At 40.0% G+C, this 16147-nt stretch overlaps 1 protein-coding gene across 5 annotated transcripts in view; it reads right to left on the minus strand.

Moving 5' to 3' along the window:
• Window positions 1-3027: 3027 nt before the first annotated feature.
• The window catches only part of GABRB1 (gamma-aminobutyric acid type A receptor subunit beta1), a 129554-nt gene continuing 116434 nt past the window's right edge, over window positions 3028-16147 (minus strand). For 2 of the 5 annotated variants that reach the window (XM_065697863.1, XM_065697869.1), the window contains 4 exons: window positions 12285-12422; window positions 12028-12180; window positions 10459-10709; window positions 3028-3375 (listed from right to left, as the gene is read on the minus strand). In XM_065697863.1, the coding sequence (XP_065553935.1) occupies window positions 3028-3375; window positions 10459-10709; window positions 12028-12180; window positions 12285-12422 (890 nt within the window). Of the gene's footprint in view, window positions 3376-7858; window positions 8170-8288; window positions 8457-8529; window positions 9431-10458; window positions 10710-12027; window positions 12181-12284; window positions 12423-16147 lie in introns of those variants that run through there. The other 3 variants (XR_010616599.1, XM_065697884.1, XM_065697873.1) reach the window with 3 other exon arrangements.

A 16147-nucleotide genomic window follows, 5' to 3' on the forward strand; every position in this document is an offset into this window, starting at 1 on the left:
CTGAGCTCTGTCCTTTGCTCAGCTAGCTGCTTTGTTGAAACTTGTAAGCATGTAGCATGTCATAGATCCTTACTATTCTATTACCTTTTGGTTGAAATTGCCAAGGGATTCAAGTACTGTTGGGAGACAACTGTATTGCAGTCTAGAACAGTAGAAGCTTGTATAATTGGGAAACCTAGCTAAGAAGGACACCTAGTGCAAATTGTGTGAGGCACCTACTCAGACTGTAAGCAGGTTTAGCAAAAACCTAATTAGCAATAGGACCTTATCTGTGTTGATCATGAAGTCTGGCTCCTAAGGGCAGGCAAACTAACTACTAAAGTACAACAGTGGCAGAGCTTAGCATTACTGTGTATTTCACCTTTCTTGCTAAAAGCTAGACAAATCGTTCCAATATGTTGATGGGAAGAGGTTGTGTTTCTTTAGTACTAATTTCTAGCTCCAGATGGCAATCTACATAAATAGACACATTTTTCCATCCTGTGCCTCTAATAACCGCTGCCTTTTCCTTGCTGCCAAGCTATTGCTCTCAAGTGAGAAACGTTTTCTTCGGCTTTTTTTCTAAAAGTAGTTTAAAGAGGGATTATGTGCTAGTTATGATTATATACCCTGTTCACAAGTTTTGGTTTTAATTCCCTTTTGAGGCTTTGAAAGTGGGTTTAGTTTCAATCCAATGTGCCTTGCAAGCTTGTATGCCAAATTCTGTTTTCTTTATGAGAGTTAGTGGTTAAGTGTGTGGATAGAACCTCAGCAGGATGCTGGCTCTGGGCTAAGGTATTGCCAGCCTGCATTAAGGGGCTCTCTTACCTTATTACGTGATTGGCTTATTAGCCCCTGGTGCAAAACTTCCTGCCAAGGGCTGGCAGCAGCTTCCTCACTCAGGATCATGGCTTCCAGCTCTTGATGCAGCCAGGGCTTGGTGTGTGCCGTTCAAAACTGGTAGCACGGCTGGGGTTTGTATCGGTGGCATGTGTTGAAGGACTCTTGATGCACAGTGGCAGACCCTGCTATTTTGGAGCATGCTGTTCTTTGTGGAATTTTGCATTTGCACTGTTCTAGGTTTGTTAATGACCGTTCCCCTACTCCATACCCCCCTTTTTCTTTTTTTTTTTTTTGTTTGAAATGGTACAAGGTAAGTGCTTTTAGCCCACCTGCCTAACATTTGTGAACAAAGCGGTTGGATGATCCATACACTAAAAACTATGTGTCTGCAGATGCTAGGAGTCTACTTCACTGCTCCACGGAACTTGGGATGAGACTGGGACTTTCGAGCCCACAATAAAACTGATAGTCTCAAGGACCCCCCTAGATTAGCAATATCAAATGGGTGGTTTGCAGCCTTATATTGTTTGTAATCATAGAATGGTTAGGGTTGGAAGGGACCTTATAATGAGCAATTTAAACCCTTTCTTATCTGGTGATTTATCATTCCAGACTGTTTCTGCAGAAGTCTGCTGCACAAAGGGCGGGGGTGGCAGGTCCTGATCTGTTAGGAGGTCTAGGTCTTGCAGGATGTGATGAACATTAACATGTAGGAGTGTTTCATTTGTTATTACATTCTGATTAAAAAGCTGTAGTGTCAGCTGAATAAGGTCATCTGTTGACCTTACTGCCAGGCAATGAGGAACTGATGAAGAAGCTTTCCACATCGCTTGTCTGTATTCCCTGTTAACTCCTAACTTTGTGTATTGCTGCCTGCTGTCCTCATCAATGTTTCTTTCTGTATTAGCTGGTATTGATGACAATTAGCTAGAGAGTTACATATGTTGGCTTGTCTCCTAAAAGTATGAAACATTTTCAGTACAAAACAAAATCTAACTGTTAATAGTTGTGCTTCAAGAAAATGCTATGTTAGGGAACATGGTGTAAACTCTATTAGGAAAAACCTGGCAATAGAGAAAGGGATTTGATACAGGTAGGAGGTGACTGACCTATTGGTTCTCAGTTGCACGGACTTTGCTAATAGTTTGCCTGTGGCTCCTTGCCTGGAGTTGTCAAGTGATAAAGCAGTCGGGTTGGGAGAGGCAGCTCCACAAGAGCAGTGCACCTGGCATCACCAACATGCTGTAAGGCTCAGCCATATCTCTTTGTTTCTCAGCAATGTAAGGAAATCTGTAGCAAATGGTATGCAGAAATCTCAGGTCTGTTCACAGACATCTGCCAACTTTTGGGAGAATGTGTTGCAGTTGCCAGCCACAGGAAAAGTGGCCACTCTTGGCCTGTGGTATCCCTCAGTAGTTGCTTCTAGGAATGAACACGTTTGGTTTTTACTTTTTAATACAGAATTGCAGATGGCACAATTGTTCTCATCAATTTCAACTCAGCTACTTCGTGGAAATAACAAAATTCCAGTTAGATCCAACCAGCTGATTCCTTAGTTGGGAACTGTGAGATTTGTCTCTGCTACTCTTTCTTTCTTTTGAAGATCCCCACCTCTCTGAAAATATTAACTCCTCCTTGAGTGATACTTCTCAGATGCTTTGGAAATTCTTCCCAATGTAACTATTAACATTGAAATGATGCATTATGTAACAGTTATAATCTTTCAAACAGTTATTTCCTCAAATTTCTATACACTAAATGCTGAAAGACTGTGACATGACTACTTCTTTGAGTTACTTTACTGTGTTGTTTGGAAGCATGCTGTTGTGGGCTGCCAATATGTGACAAGAAATATAGTGGGACTAATTTTTAATTCACTTAAACAGATGAAAGTGGGTACAGAAGGATCAAAGGTGATGTGCAGACACTTTGTAAACGTTGAGGCATAGTGCTTTGGCTGAAGATGCTCTTAAAGAACAGATGTATACTATTCTGAATGTGATGAGGCTGGATGGCTGGATTTGGGTTGTGGGTTGTTTTAATTTTCTTTTGTTTTTTAAAGCTTAAATCTAGTATTCAATAGCTGGGTCTTACCTTGAGCGTGTAACATGGCTACTGCAGTTCTTCGGTTAATAAAGTTGAGAAAGAAAAGTAACAAGTCCAACAAGTCTAATTATGTAGTCTGTGGTAATGTTATTGCATAGATCAGTGTACATAATACAGCCAGTAAACAACATTGAAAAAAATAAATGTGATGGGAAAGACCATTCTGGACCATTTGTCTATCAAGTTAACATCAGTTAAATCAGGGATTTTGACTTTGATCTGGGATGACCTCCTTCGTAAATGTCCTTTCTTATGAAGCCTGTGCTTATCCAGAGCACTCCTACTGCAGAGGTCTCTGCTGGAAGTGGCTCTTCTGTACTGCAGGTTGGCACTGTTGTATGTGTACGTGGTGGCGTGGATGTCATGGAGGCTCGTGGACACGTCTGAGCAGCTGATGTCATTTCGTATTTCAAGTGGGTTAAGAAGCATGCTTCCATGAGGATCAACCTGTGTCAAGGAAGGAATGTGAATTAGACAAGTTCCTCAGTCAGCCTAAGGTGTTTCCCAGGCTGACAGGTACCTTCTGGCTCTACTGCTGAGGTGCTTCTGCGGCTGTAGTGACAGTTGTGTCTTGTACAGCATTAAAGGTGAAAAGATACTGAATACACTTTCCTGACTAGTGTGAAATTAGCTATTAAGCATCTAAAGTAGCTTCCATCCTGACCTGGTTCCTTGGACTGGGACCTTTTAATTCAGCTAGTTATCTCATCCCCTGTAAAGTAAGACTTTTCTAATTTTATCTTTAAGTTAGATCATGGTCTTTATGAAATACTGATATTTTTTTTTAATGTCTGGTGACCTGAAGCTTTCAAATACTCAAGGTGAAAATTAAATGTTGCTGTCTCTTCCCATTTTATACACTTCTATACAGTTTTAGTGCTGTAAGTTAGTTTCAAAACCTGCTGTGTAACAATGGGTTCATTGTATGAAGAGCATGTAGGTACATGTGCATTTTATCAATTATTGTAAAATGCTTCTGATGAGAATGAATTCTGGAAGTTTGCTGTACTACAGAGATGGAAATCACTACTCACAACAGCACACCATTAACTTGCCCGTATGCAGGTAGAATAATCCATTTTACCTAATAAAATCCTATATTCAGTTGCATTTTTATATGTCGGTACCAGAAGCAGTTGTTTCAGATATTCTTATCACTCCATTTGTGCTATTAGTTCGGGCACTGTTTTATGTGCCTAAGCAAAGAACTGAAAACTGCAACCGGTCTATACATGTCCAGCACAAACAATGATCTGTGTATAGAAACAATATTTTAATATCATTGCATTTTTCACATACGAATGTAACTAACCGTTAATAGCTACATTACTATGAAGTGTTCACATTTCACTATTCTTTAGTTTTCTGCTTGTTTGTAGTAAAACCTCTTTTAGAAAGCGTCTTTGGTGTTTCCAGAATGACTCCTGATTTCTCCAATAGACACTTCCTAGATGTTTCAAATTCCCAGATATTTAAATGTCCGCTGTAGCTCATATGAGGGAAATACACATTAGGACACAGACCTTTTAAATGAAATTTCAAAGACTTTGACTTCAGACTTGAGTATTAAAACTGTGTGTTGTAAACTGTGGTGTTGGACCTACACTAAGTATATTACAGTCTGTGCCAAGGCTGTCTGGCAATGCCTTTATACCAAGGAAAAAGTAATTACTGACAACGTATAGTCTTGTGAAGCACCACTGATACGCAATGCTTTGTTCACACTGAACTTGAAATTTATAGTAAGACATAGCAGAGCTAGGAAATTATATAATAATCTACAGCAGTTCTGAAGTATGCTCAAGAAAAAAACTCCAAGCAGAGCACATGGGGAAATCCAGTCTTTGGGGACTGCTGCAGAGGAAAGCTGGAAGCCAGAGAAACCTTGGTTCCACCTGGCAGCATGGAAGTTGTTCCTTCCCATCGCCAGAAGGAGAAAATGTTGTGTGATGACTGCTGGTGTATTTACACGGTGCCAAACTGAGCACTTACTAACTGAAAACAAAGAAGTGAAGGGGCTATTTGTACAAATGCCACCCTGGAGAACTGTGAGGGGAAAAAAAGTCTTCTAAATGGAGTAATAAATCACCACACATATAAAATGCACTAGTCTGGTTTAGCAATTGATTCTGTGTATGTTGGAATAAGCATTCAGTGGGAACATCCCTTTTCCCACCACTGTTTTGGTAGGAAAAGCTTGCATATTCTGGGTTAGAGAGGCCAGCTGGTCATAAATCAGTATGATGTTTGCAATCCTTACTTGAGATGCGGGCTACCCAGTTTATAATTTTTAGCTCACGACTTCAAATTTAAGCAGAAGGAAGGTCTAAGCTAGGGTTTCCTACTCTCTAGAGGACTGCCATAAATATGGGACTGTTCATTACTCATAAGTTCTGACATTTTATGTGGAAAAAGCAACAATCTCCATGTAAAGAGGCATTTTTTAATCCTCAGAAGTTTTGGTAGGTCAATGTTTTCCAGTATTTTCCCATTTTTTCTCCAGCTCTTTGAGCTGTCTTTGATTATATAACCTAATGTTTAATCTAATTGACTTTAGTGTTATAACTGTAGTAACAGCAGTGCAAGCATCATTAAACAGTTATTATGGCTTCTTTTTTGTGAAGACAACTCATAACTGCCTACAATCTAAATTCGAGGGGATGTATCTTAAACTAATATGCCCTGACTGTTGTAAGCCAAGCAGTGTATGAATTCCCACTTTAAGTCTTATGAATGAACCTGATATATTTTAGAAAGAGTTTTATTTAAATAATTTTAGGCAGGATGATTTGTATACATCATGAAGCAATCCAGTCTTTGAATTGCAGTCATTGCAATTCAGAGCAAAGAACCTTACACTGATCTTGAATGAAGTAGCTCAGAAAAATATAAAGGCTCTTATGTACGTGGGTCAAATTCTCTGCTTTTGCAACATGAAATTTCCCACATTGTTAAAAACACTTTCAGAATTTATTGAAGCTCATTCCAAAATATTCTTAAAAGTTGTGCAGCTGAGGTTTTGTTACTGAAGCATAGGAATTCTAACAGTTCCCACGTCTGGAATCTGGAAAATGTACAAATTGTTAAGGGATACCCGACAGAGACTTGTTATTAGTTTTCTTTATGTTAATGCTAGAATGAATTAACAGAAAATACGCACACAGCAAAGGCTGTAAATTCTCTCTCTTAAAATCTTTCTGCCCGTACTCAATATGAGGTTACCTGGGTCTTGCTGTTGGTTCTGTGCATCAGAAACATCCAGTAGGCTTTAACTCATTCCACTCCATGTCACAGTGGTGAGGCTCTTTCCCCATGTCAGAAATGTACTGCAGTTCTACATGGTCTTTGACACATTTGTGTTGGATGGCATGTCAAAAAAATGGGAGTGAAAGAGACAAGACTCTACTGATTTTCAGGGCCCTAGCTGATTGTCTGCTTGGGAATAGGGTATGTCAGTCCCACTTATAGGTAGGAAAGATGGGCCACATCAAACCCTTTTTCCTTCTTCAGAAACAACGCATTTATTCTTTCAAATACCACCCTATTGTTCTTTAACTGGAATGCCCTAAATTTTATTACATAAACTGACCATTGCTCAGATGAAAACAGGATTTCTTGCTTAACAGATATTCCAAGAATAAATGTGGCTAGACATGAACGTATGTATACACTTTGCCTTGTTTGTACAATGCATAAATTTTGCCTATGTTTGTAGAAAGCTGAAGAATTTGTTTTTTGGGTTTTTTTTGTCTTTTGAACATACCATGAAGAATATGTGAGGAGGATGTTAAAGCATCTAAAGCTGACATGCTAGTCATCTGCTATAATTATCGTAGTTTAAATATTCTTCAGATGCATTTATGTGGTGGTGCTTCTTGTAATGATGTTTGTAGCTCTATTGAGTTTGTAGATTTTTAATTCTTCATTTGCAGTGAACCTACCTAAAGCCTAGATCAGCACAGATATTAATCTTCATCAGTGATGGAAAAGCTTTGATGTGTGCTCAGGAAAAATCCTAAAAAGTAATAATAATCTGGCTTGCATGTTTACTTAGAAAATGCAAATCCTGCTTAGGAGCATCAAATGATATTGTAAGTGTAAAATAATTAAAGTAATAAAATAACCCTAACCCAATAGTCTTGTGTTAACCGTATAAAAAGTAGTCAGTCAGCTTTAGGGTAAAATCATACTGGCATTCCTTGACAGAGGATGAGCCCCAAATACTTAGTGCTGTCTAGAATGGGTTTTTACCTACCTACTTTCTACTTTTTTTTATGTTGACTGGTGGGAGATAAAAGGTTAAGAACTTTTCTTTAGTCTCAATACAAAACCATCCTTTCTTTTAATATGAAAGATTCAGGGCCATGTTACTCATACGAGCTGTCTTGTTGGAACAAATACAGTAGTTTTACCACAATCTGATCTGCAAACAAACAGGTTATGCTCAGCATGGGTGTACTTATTCAGGTGTGGATTTACTTGAAGGTTGAGCTGGCTGTGTGATTATATGCTCACTCCTTTTTCTCCTTTCAGCAGGAGAAAACAGTAGTAGCCACCATACTGGAAGATCACATGTTTTCCTTGAAGCCAGTGGCTGGTCTCTGCTTTCCATTCCAGGTGTTTTGTGGTTCACAAAAGGTTGAAAGGAAGATGTGATGCTCTGCAGAACTGGGAGAGAAGAGACCATCCATCACCTGCTTTGTGTTGCCATTTATGAACCCCTTGATGGCTCAGTCACTTTCCCACTCACATTATGATTGCATCCTCTCTCTCTCATGCTGAAGAGCCATCTTCTGTGTAATGATTATTTGCATTGTAATTGTCTGGGGAAACAGAAGTAGTTATATACATAGACTATCAAAATATTTTTTTTGCCGCCTAAGTTTCCTCAGTGGTACCTAGCTTCGAAAAATGGACAAGGAGATATAGATAGTCTTTATGCTTTATTCAGAGAAACGGAAAGCTTGTTTACTACAAATCTTTTTTTTTTATATATTAAAAATTAAAATGGCATAAATTATGAAACTGGAGAGGCTTTATTTCCACCTTCTTCAGACTGCAGAGCAAGAGCAGCCACATGCGAAACAGCAGTATGGTTTCCTTTTCCACCTGGTCTTCTCTATACTGTGTGAGTATCACAGTCTGCTGAGTGTTGCTCACATCTGCAGCTTTTGTTATCTGATGAAGGAATTTGAATTCTTTTAGTCATGTATGTCAGATGGCAACAAGAAATATCTTCACCTGGCACAAGGAGAAGAAGCACTGTTACGTATCTTCTATTGTTTAGAGGTCCCTGAAAGGATAAATAGTATGGGTCAAGAGTAAAAGGAAAAAGTTACCCTATAGCTGTATATACTTACAGCTGTACTTCCTTTGTGCTCAAAAAAATCTTTCCCCTGTTCCCGTACAGATATCATACCACCAGTGGAAATTCTCCAAATATGAAGGAGGGGGGCTGGGAGCTGTCTTCATTAGAGGTCTCATAACCTTACCATGTCCCACTGCTCTGGTCAAATGCATTCCTCCTGCTGAAGGTAGAAATACAGCTGTTGGACATCTGCACTTCCATGCTGAGTAAAATTAATGCTCACTGGGCCCCACATCAATGTTATGTCCAGTGGGATAGCAAAATCCATTGATATCCATTCACATGTGTGTGTCTATGTGTATGGTTATAAATATATGTGTATCTAAAATCACAAACTTGCACTGTACAGGCAAAAAGCAGTCAGTTCACTTGAAGCATTCACAGCCTCAGAATGGAATTTCAGTCTAAAGTGCGAACCCTTACAAATCCTGGTACAAAGCATGTATGCCTTCTGTTTTCTGACAGAAAAATGCTGGTGTGTGCACATGGTGCTCTGAAAAGTTAAAGTGTGGTTGTAAATACTTTCCATCCCATTCTGAGTACTGGTCTCAGCATAATCTTCATCAGTGTAGCATTTAGACAGAAGCTTTTAGTCACAAGTTAAGGCTTTTTTTTTTAGTTAAAAGAAGTCTCCAAATGTGTAGGAAAAAGAGCTTACCTGCATCCTATCCTTCACACTTTCTCATCCTTAGTTCTGTGCACTAGGGCTCAGGTAGCCAAGGCTGACCTCTGAAGAAGTGTTGCTTCCCTCTCCATCATGAATCCTTGCTGTGCTTCTTCTTACTTAGGCTGGGTTATCTCCAGAGCTGTTGAGGTGGCTGGTTAGAGTTTGTGTGTTTTGCTTTTTTTTTTTTCCCTTCCTTAACTTCCACAGAAATGGATAGATAGTGTCTGCACACAACAACCCATAACAGGGTGGCTTATCTCCTTTGCTCTGTGGAGGACAATACTTTGTGGGATCTTAGAGACTGCTTCAAGCCTGAACTGAATTCATGCACCCACTATAATAAAGCATCTCCTACACACTGGGACAGGAGGCAAATGCAGGAAAGGGCTTTTAATGGGCTCTTGAGTTCACTGAGACTGAAGACATGACGACTCAGTTAATGATGCTTGGTTGTAGTGGTGTGGCTGCTGGGACACAAAGAACACAACCCTAGAATTAATAAAGTATCATAGTTTCTGAAATGGTCTTCCTGGCATGTATGTGAAATTGCAAACATCCATCAAGCTGAAGTCTTACCTTTAGTCAGAGTTTTATGTGTCAGTCTCGTTCTTCCAGCTGAACACAAGGTTCGATATAGTTTTGTCCAAATGTTATTGCCCCAGGCCACAATAATAGAGGAGTTTCTAGGACATCCTGGGTAAGATCTCATTCATACTTGGATGTAATGTGTTGTGAGAAAAGTAGAGAACAGAAGCAAATTTGGGGCTCATTAGGGGATGTATTTTCCTCTGAGTCAGACTGGGCAAAATACACCTGAGGGAAGTGTTTATTTCTGAAAAACTGGGAAAAAATGGAAGAGTTTTATAAAAGTTTGCAAGTGCTCAGTGATGTACTAGTAAATCTTCCTAGTGAAAAAAGTGTCCATAATATTACTTTCCAGAGTTTGGCTTGTTTTTTAATCGGAGGTAGTTGTGGCCTGCTTGAATTTAGCCTGAGGGAAAAATCCTGACATCTGTGAAAACTGTTAGAACCTAGCAGCATGCTCCTTATATTCCTGGAAGCTCAGTGGTGTGGGCCTCAATCAAGACTCACTGAAGCAACAGCGTCTGTCTTTGTTTTCTATTTTTTGGTGAAGTTTCTGTGTGTAAAGAGGAACTATATAATAAACATCTCTTCTATACCACCTTCTACAGCAAAGAAATATACAGTTGAAATTGTAAATATTTAACTTCTTCGTACCCCTTGTATTTCTCCCATGCTGCAAAGAAATGCTTGTTCTGACCATTCATTTGCATTTTCTGTAGTTTCTTACCCTGTTTTCAGTTGAAGATGGAATAAACCGTATGCTGGTGTAATCTCCTTAAAATATTGTTTTTCTCTAGACAATCTGAAATGCTTTTACATACGTGTTTAAATTACATCTATCTCTACTATTATATACATCAACACTGTCACAGCAGAAATAATGTTTGAAAAATTAGCTTAAACATTTTACCTGGACTCTATTTGTTTCCAGTCTGCTCTTTTTGCCTATAGCATGTCCTGCTCTCCTTCCTGCCTTTTTTTGACGTTGGGGTCCTTTCCCAAAGAATATATAGTTTACAAAGGCATATTCCAGCAAGGCCAGGAACACAAACACAAAGCATCCCATCAGGTAAATATCTATTGCCTTTACGTAGGGAATCTTTGGCAAGGTCTCCCTGAGGTGGGTGCTGATGGTGGTCATGGTCAGCACAGTTGTAATTCCTGTGAAAGGAGGAAAAAGCCATTGACTAACAAGAATGTGAAATGAGCATGAAAGGTGTAATGGAAGCATTGCCCCCTGCTGTGCACTTCTCATGCTCTTCTAAGGCTTACGTGATCAGATTCTAAACAGCCAAGGGAATGTATTTTGCAGGACTGGAAATGAAGATATCCTTGCAGGCCTGCTAATATCACCTTCTTTGGATTTCCATGCAATAAAGGGTGAATGAAATAGCCTTCAAAAACCCAAGCTATCTTGGTACATCTTGCCTTAATTTTAACAATAACTGTGCTAGGGAATGTGGTATTACCTGACCTGAATAGCAAAGAGTTGATCACTGTTCTTTCTATGTGAGGAAATGCTTCTCACTTTACTTAAACCAGTAGCCCTGCTTGAGCCCATAGGGTGGCTTGCATTGTTCCGGGGAACTTGAATAAGTATCTAGCCTTTGACTGAAAACAGAGGATTGAAAGGAGAAAGGGAAGCTTTATGATAAAGTGATGGTCTTTGATGAAGAGAAAGTGATATATACGCCTGTATCAAAACAGCTCTTCCTGTTAAAGAGGTGCTTTCAAGTGAAGTAAATAATTTCCATATCACTGTGTCATCCACCATTGCATGATTCTTTCTAGGTCATTAATGCATTGAGATAATAGCTGTAGGCACAGGTGTAATGAGTTGAATTTACAGAGAGGTGGAAATAGAGGTGGAACAAAATGGCTTTCTGGCATTATCATTTGAAAAGCCTATCTGTCTTAGAGAGCAGATAATGGCAGAAGCACTAGATGATCTTAAGGTCCTTTCCAACCCTAACTATTCTATGATTCTATGATTTTATGATACTAAGATCTTGGTTATTAAGGAAACTTGTAGGAAGATACATGGTATGGGAGAGAACCAAATAAGTAGGTAAACCAGGCTTATTTGTTGTAAGCTGGTGTATCTCCACTCACTTCAGTAGGATCTTGTCTATTCATTCCAGACACACATTTGGCCTGAAAGGACGCTTTCTAACATCAATGAAATGTTGATGCACCATGTCATAAATACCTGAATTAGACCTTTATGCTTCAGTTTGAAAGCAAGATATTTTTGGCCTGATCTGAAGACCATTATGGCAATTGGAAACCAGTCAGGATCCCATCCTAACTACAGAGCAAGAACTTCAGATGTAGGCAAGGTGACACCTTCCTGACAATGAAGACCCTGTGCTGCATGTGTAAGATCACAATTAATGCTGCTGCTACCAGCTGGCTGTATTTGGTGGCACTGTATTCAAAGACAAAAAGTATCTATGTAGTTCAGTGATTTTGAAGTTACCTAGAGCAACTCTGGCTGCAGAGGCATCATAATTGATCCAAAAAGATACCCAGGACAGAATTGTAATGAGTGTGGAAGGCATATAGGTTTGCAAAATGAAGTATCCAATATTTCTTTTAAGCCGGAAGCTCAGTGATAATCGAGGATATGCGCCTGAAAGAAAGAAGTCATGTAATGACTAATGCCTAACAAAGTTAGACACTGATATTTCTGGGCTGGGGAAGAGGGTGAAGCTTTTTTAACTAGCCAGTTCTCACCTGTTGTAAATTCCACTCTCTTTGATACCATCTTGTAATCAACGATGGAAAATTGTGGGAGTTCAATGTTATCAACTCCTGTTACTGCTGACTCTCCTCCATTCCAGTAAAATTCAATATCATCAGTAGTGTATCCATCTGCAACAGAGGCACGATTGGGTTATTGATTCTTCTTTTTATTTTATTACTTGGCTTAAATAGTTCTAGTTAAAGTTGGAATGAGCTGCTGTTATCAGGAATTCAGCCTCCTGTTGCGTGACATTTCTGTTGTACAGAAACCACATAGCCTCCTCTGTACTCAGGGGAAGCTTCTAGGTGTGAAAAAGGAGAAGACGGAAAACAAGGACAGAATATAAGATTAAAAGTCAATTTTTAGCTAGCTCTAATACTACTACTTTTCATTCAGGCTTGAGTTGCTCAGTTGACCTACAAACTGGTATAACATCAGCAAAACTTTTAAAGTCTCTAGAGGAGGAGCTCTGAGAGTAAAACTAGGTTCAGTTCCCAGATTTGCATTTCATTTCCTACGAACACTGTGACAAAATACAGAGTTTGGAGCCAGTGGAGGCAAAGGTGATTCTAGAAGAACCCAGGTGCCTGTACTAATGCCTGACAATGTCTGTTAGAGCTGTAGATGTCCCTTTGATATTCATGCAGCATTTTATTTTTTAATTAGACCATGGCATCATTGATCTGTTATTACAGAACTATTTCCAACTGACTTCAAAACTAGCACCTTTCTTTTTCCTTTTATCAGTGACATTGATAATTTTATTATCATATATCATCATAATTACCATGTAATTAAAAGTTATTTTCCCATTCTACCACTGGCAATGTTAACATTACTGTTACCATTTTTTGAAAACTTAAACTCAAGAATGAATGAGTTTCAAAAAAACCCACCTCACAATTGGTGATGCTTTTGAACTAATATTTAAACTGATTCAAATATATTGCATTTTACTACCTTCTCCAGTTATCTACCAAACGAGCAAACAGCATCTCATCTATTTTTAGACTTTTCCTTCAGGTGTTTGATTTATTCAGGTTTAAATCATATAGCACAGATCAAATAAAAACGTGTTTGAACCCAAAGCTTTAAAAAACTTGGCAGTAGTTCTGCCAGCTGAACCAACCATCAGAAGCCTCTACAGAGCTGGGAACTTATCCTTTCATATGCACCAATAATGCACTTTCTAGGAAGGGAAATGAGTCTTGAGATGTCTTTGCCTATGGTAATGCCTGGTAACAACTCATCTCTGGAAGGCTGACCGCATGCAGAACATGTCCATAGTTTCCCTGGTGACAATCAGAGAAGCTTTTAAAACTTGCTGCCAGGCTGAAGGGACTGCTTGGAAAGCCTACAGTTATTGAACAGCTATCTTTTGACTCAAACACACAGTGATGGGCTGCACAAGATTAACTGTTCACATAGCTTATTTGTGAGCTGCTCAGTGCCATGGTTTGCTAACTATCAGAATTGCTCCCAAAACCACAGTAGCCTGTTTAATATGGTTCACTACTGTTTAATTAAAACTCTGCTTCCCAATATGTATGCTGATTTGTTTGAAAGGAACCATCCCAGGGCTGTCACACAGGGCTCTCTACATGGCTGGTTTTCTTTCCTTCCAGGTAGAAGCCATAAGCTTTTCGCTGCAAAAGGTCAAGGTAGCTGCTTGGTAGTGGGATTTCAGCAGCTGCTTTAAAGGCATCATGGACAAAACCCAGGGGCCAGCATGTAGGGTGTAATGCAGAATGATTGCAGGAAGAATGAAGACTGCTAAGGCTGTTTAAAGGGACAAGACTAAGACTGTCAGGGAAGTGTTAAACTTCATTTTTTTCAAATCTGTATTATAAAACACCTCTCTTGAATCTTTTCTCTTTCTCAAAAGATAGGTCAAACCACAGGAAATGGTAAACTGTCATGCAGAAATGGCATTGATTATGTGTAAGCACACAGATAATCTCTACGTGAGGTAACACTCATAGCTATTTTATCTTTAGAATCTAGAATAAAAAAGGTGCAGCACTAACTAGATGCCACACAGATACTTGCTGTATTGGCTTGCAGACACTGACTTTATTTGCTGTCTCTTCAGGCAGCCCCTGCCAGCCACTCTGCAGTCCCCCTGCCTTCTTGATGAAAGAGGGGGCGGTTTGGGCACTTTATTGCAGATAAAATTCCCTTCCCCAGAGGTGAATTATTGTAGGCTTAGTTGTTAAAACCGCAGTGGTACCAAATAAACACCTGGGATACCACAGGGCAGATTTCAGAAAGAAAATGGGCACAACTTCCTGCAGAACGACTGCAGCATGTGACTGGTGCAGCGTGTGGTCATGCTGGGCCTTCACAAAAGTGAATTATGGGAGTTTTGTAGTGTAGCCAAATGTGCTTTTCATTAGTCTCGGAAAGGCTTCTATGACCCTGGCTACTACTAAATGAAAAATAGAACTACAAGGTTACAAAGTCACTTGATCAAAAGCAAGCGGAAGATTTCAGCTGATGACAAGCTATCATGGCTGACAGGCCATGCCTTTAACCTTAACAAGTTTAAGAAAGACTTCCAAATACAACAAAAAATAGAACTAGCATGAGCTACCGTTCTTTCTAATATGCTGATTTGTTATTTGAATTTACTCCAGTTAAAGCTGGGGGAAATAGTGAGAAAGGGACAGTGATGTTTGTCAATCAATCAGGAGGATTCACTTTATTAGCTCTCTTTTTAGAAGACTAATTGAGATGGAATATCTTCCTGTGATTTTGTATAGAGAGAACCTCAGTACAATCACAAGTTCCTTGACAGTCATTGTAATAACTCTGCCAGACACTAACAAGGTGTTAACTCTCGCCAGGCAGTCTGCTTCCTGCTGGCATACCATTTTTGTTGTGTGATGCCCTCTGTTATGTGCTTTGCACATTGCTGTAGTTGTGTGAGAGAGGTGTTGGTCTCACATCTGACGGTGACTTACAGGTGCAGGGCTCGGAGGCCCTCCTGTTCCAAAGGTGTTGACATTGCCTTTTGCTTTCCAAACTAGCACACTTGAGAGGAAGGCAGTGGCTGCAGTTTAAGGACTGGAACTGATCTCAGCTCTGCACAGAGTTAGCAGAGGACAGATCACTCCTATTTGAAGTGAACTGTGCCTTCAAGTGAGGAGTGACAGTGATATAAATGAAGACACATTCAGTGTGGAGCAGCACTAGCTTCTGGCCAGCAGGCCATGATAAACCCGTTTTTGGCAGTGTATGCCTTAACATATACAGTGGAAGAAAGCTACTTCAGTGATAGAGAAAGTGGGTCTGGTCTGTGCAGTGGCCAGTGCTAATATGCTGATTTGTTGCCTGGACTTATGTGTACTGACCAGGTATTCCCTCAACAGCTTTTTTTCCATGTGATCCTTTTCCATCTACATACATATCCATGTCACTGCTTTAAGGGAATGTTTTTGCTGTTGTGACAGAGGTTATCAGTACTTGCAACCGGGTGGTGATGTCTGAACACAGATTTCATAGAAGTCAGATACTGGGAACCTGAAATACTCCAATAATGTTCAGAATAGCTGTGAGGAATGGTCGCAACTTCAGCTGCAAAGTCTAGAATGATTTCCACTAATAAACATTGAACTGATTTAACAACATGAGTTTATCTGATTCAGTTACTCCCGTTCCCTAAAAGCCAGCCTCTCCGAGAGGGAGCCGGCTGTGGCCGAGCTCCAGCGCCGCTCCCAGGGCTCACGCCGGCGGCTCGGAGGGAGCACGGGGAGAGAGGGGCTAGGCCCCCCCAGCCCCGACTGTCATTGTCCTTACCCCCGACGGCCACCGGGGGGCCCCCACGCTCCGCCGCCAGGCGTGGCCCGAGCGC

The sequence above is a fragment of the Lathamus discolor genome, chromosome 1, assembly GCF_037157495.1.
Source record: "Lathamus discolor isolate bLatDis1 chromosome 1, bLatDis1.hap1, whole genome shotgun sequence".
NCBI classification, from domain to species: domain Eukaryota; kingdom Metazoa; phylum Chordata; class Aves; order Psittaciformes; family Psittacidae; genus Lathamus; species Lathamus discolor.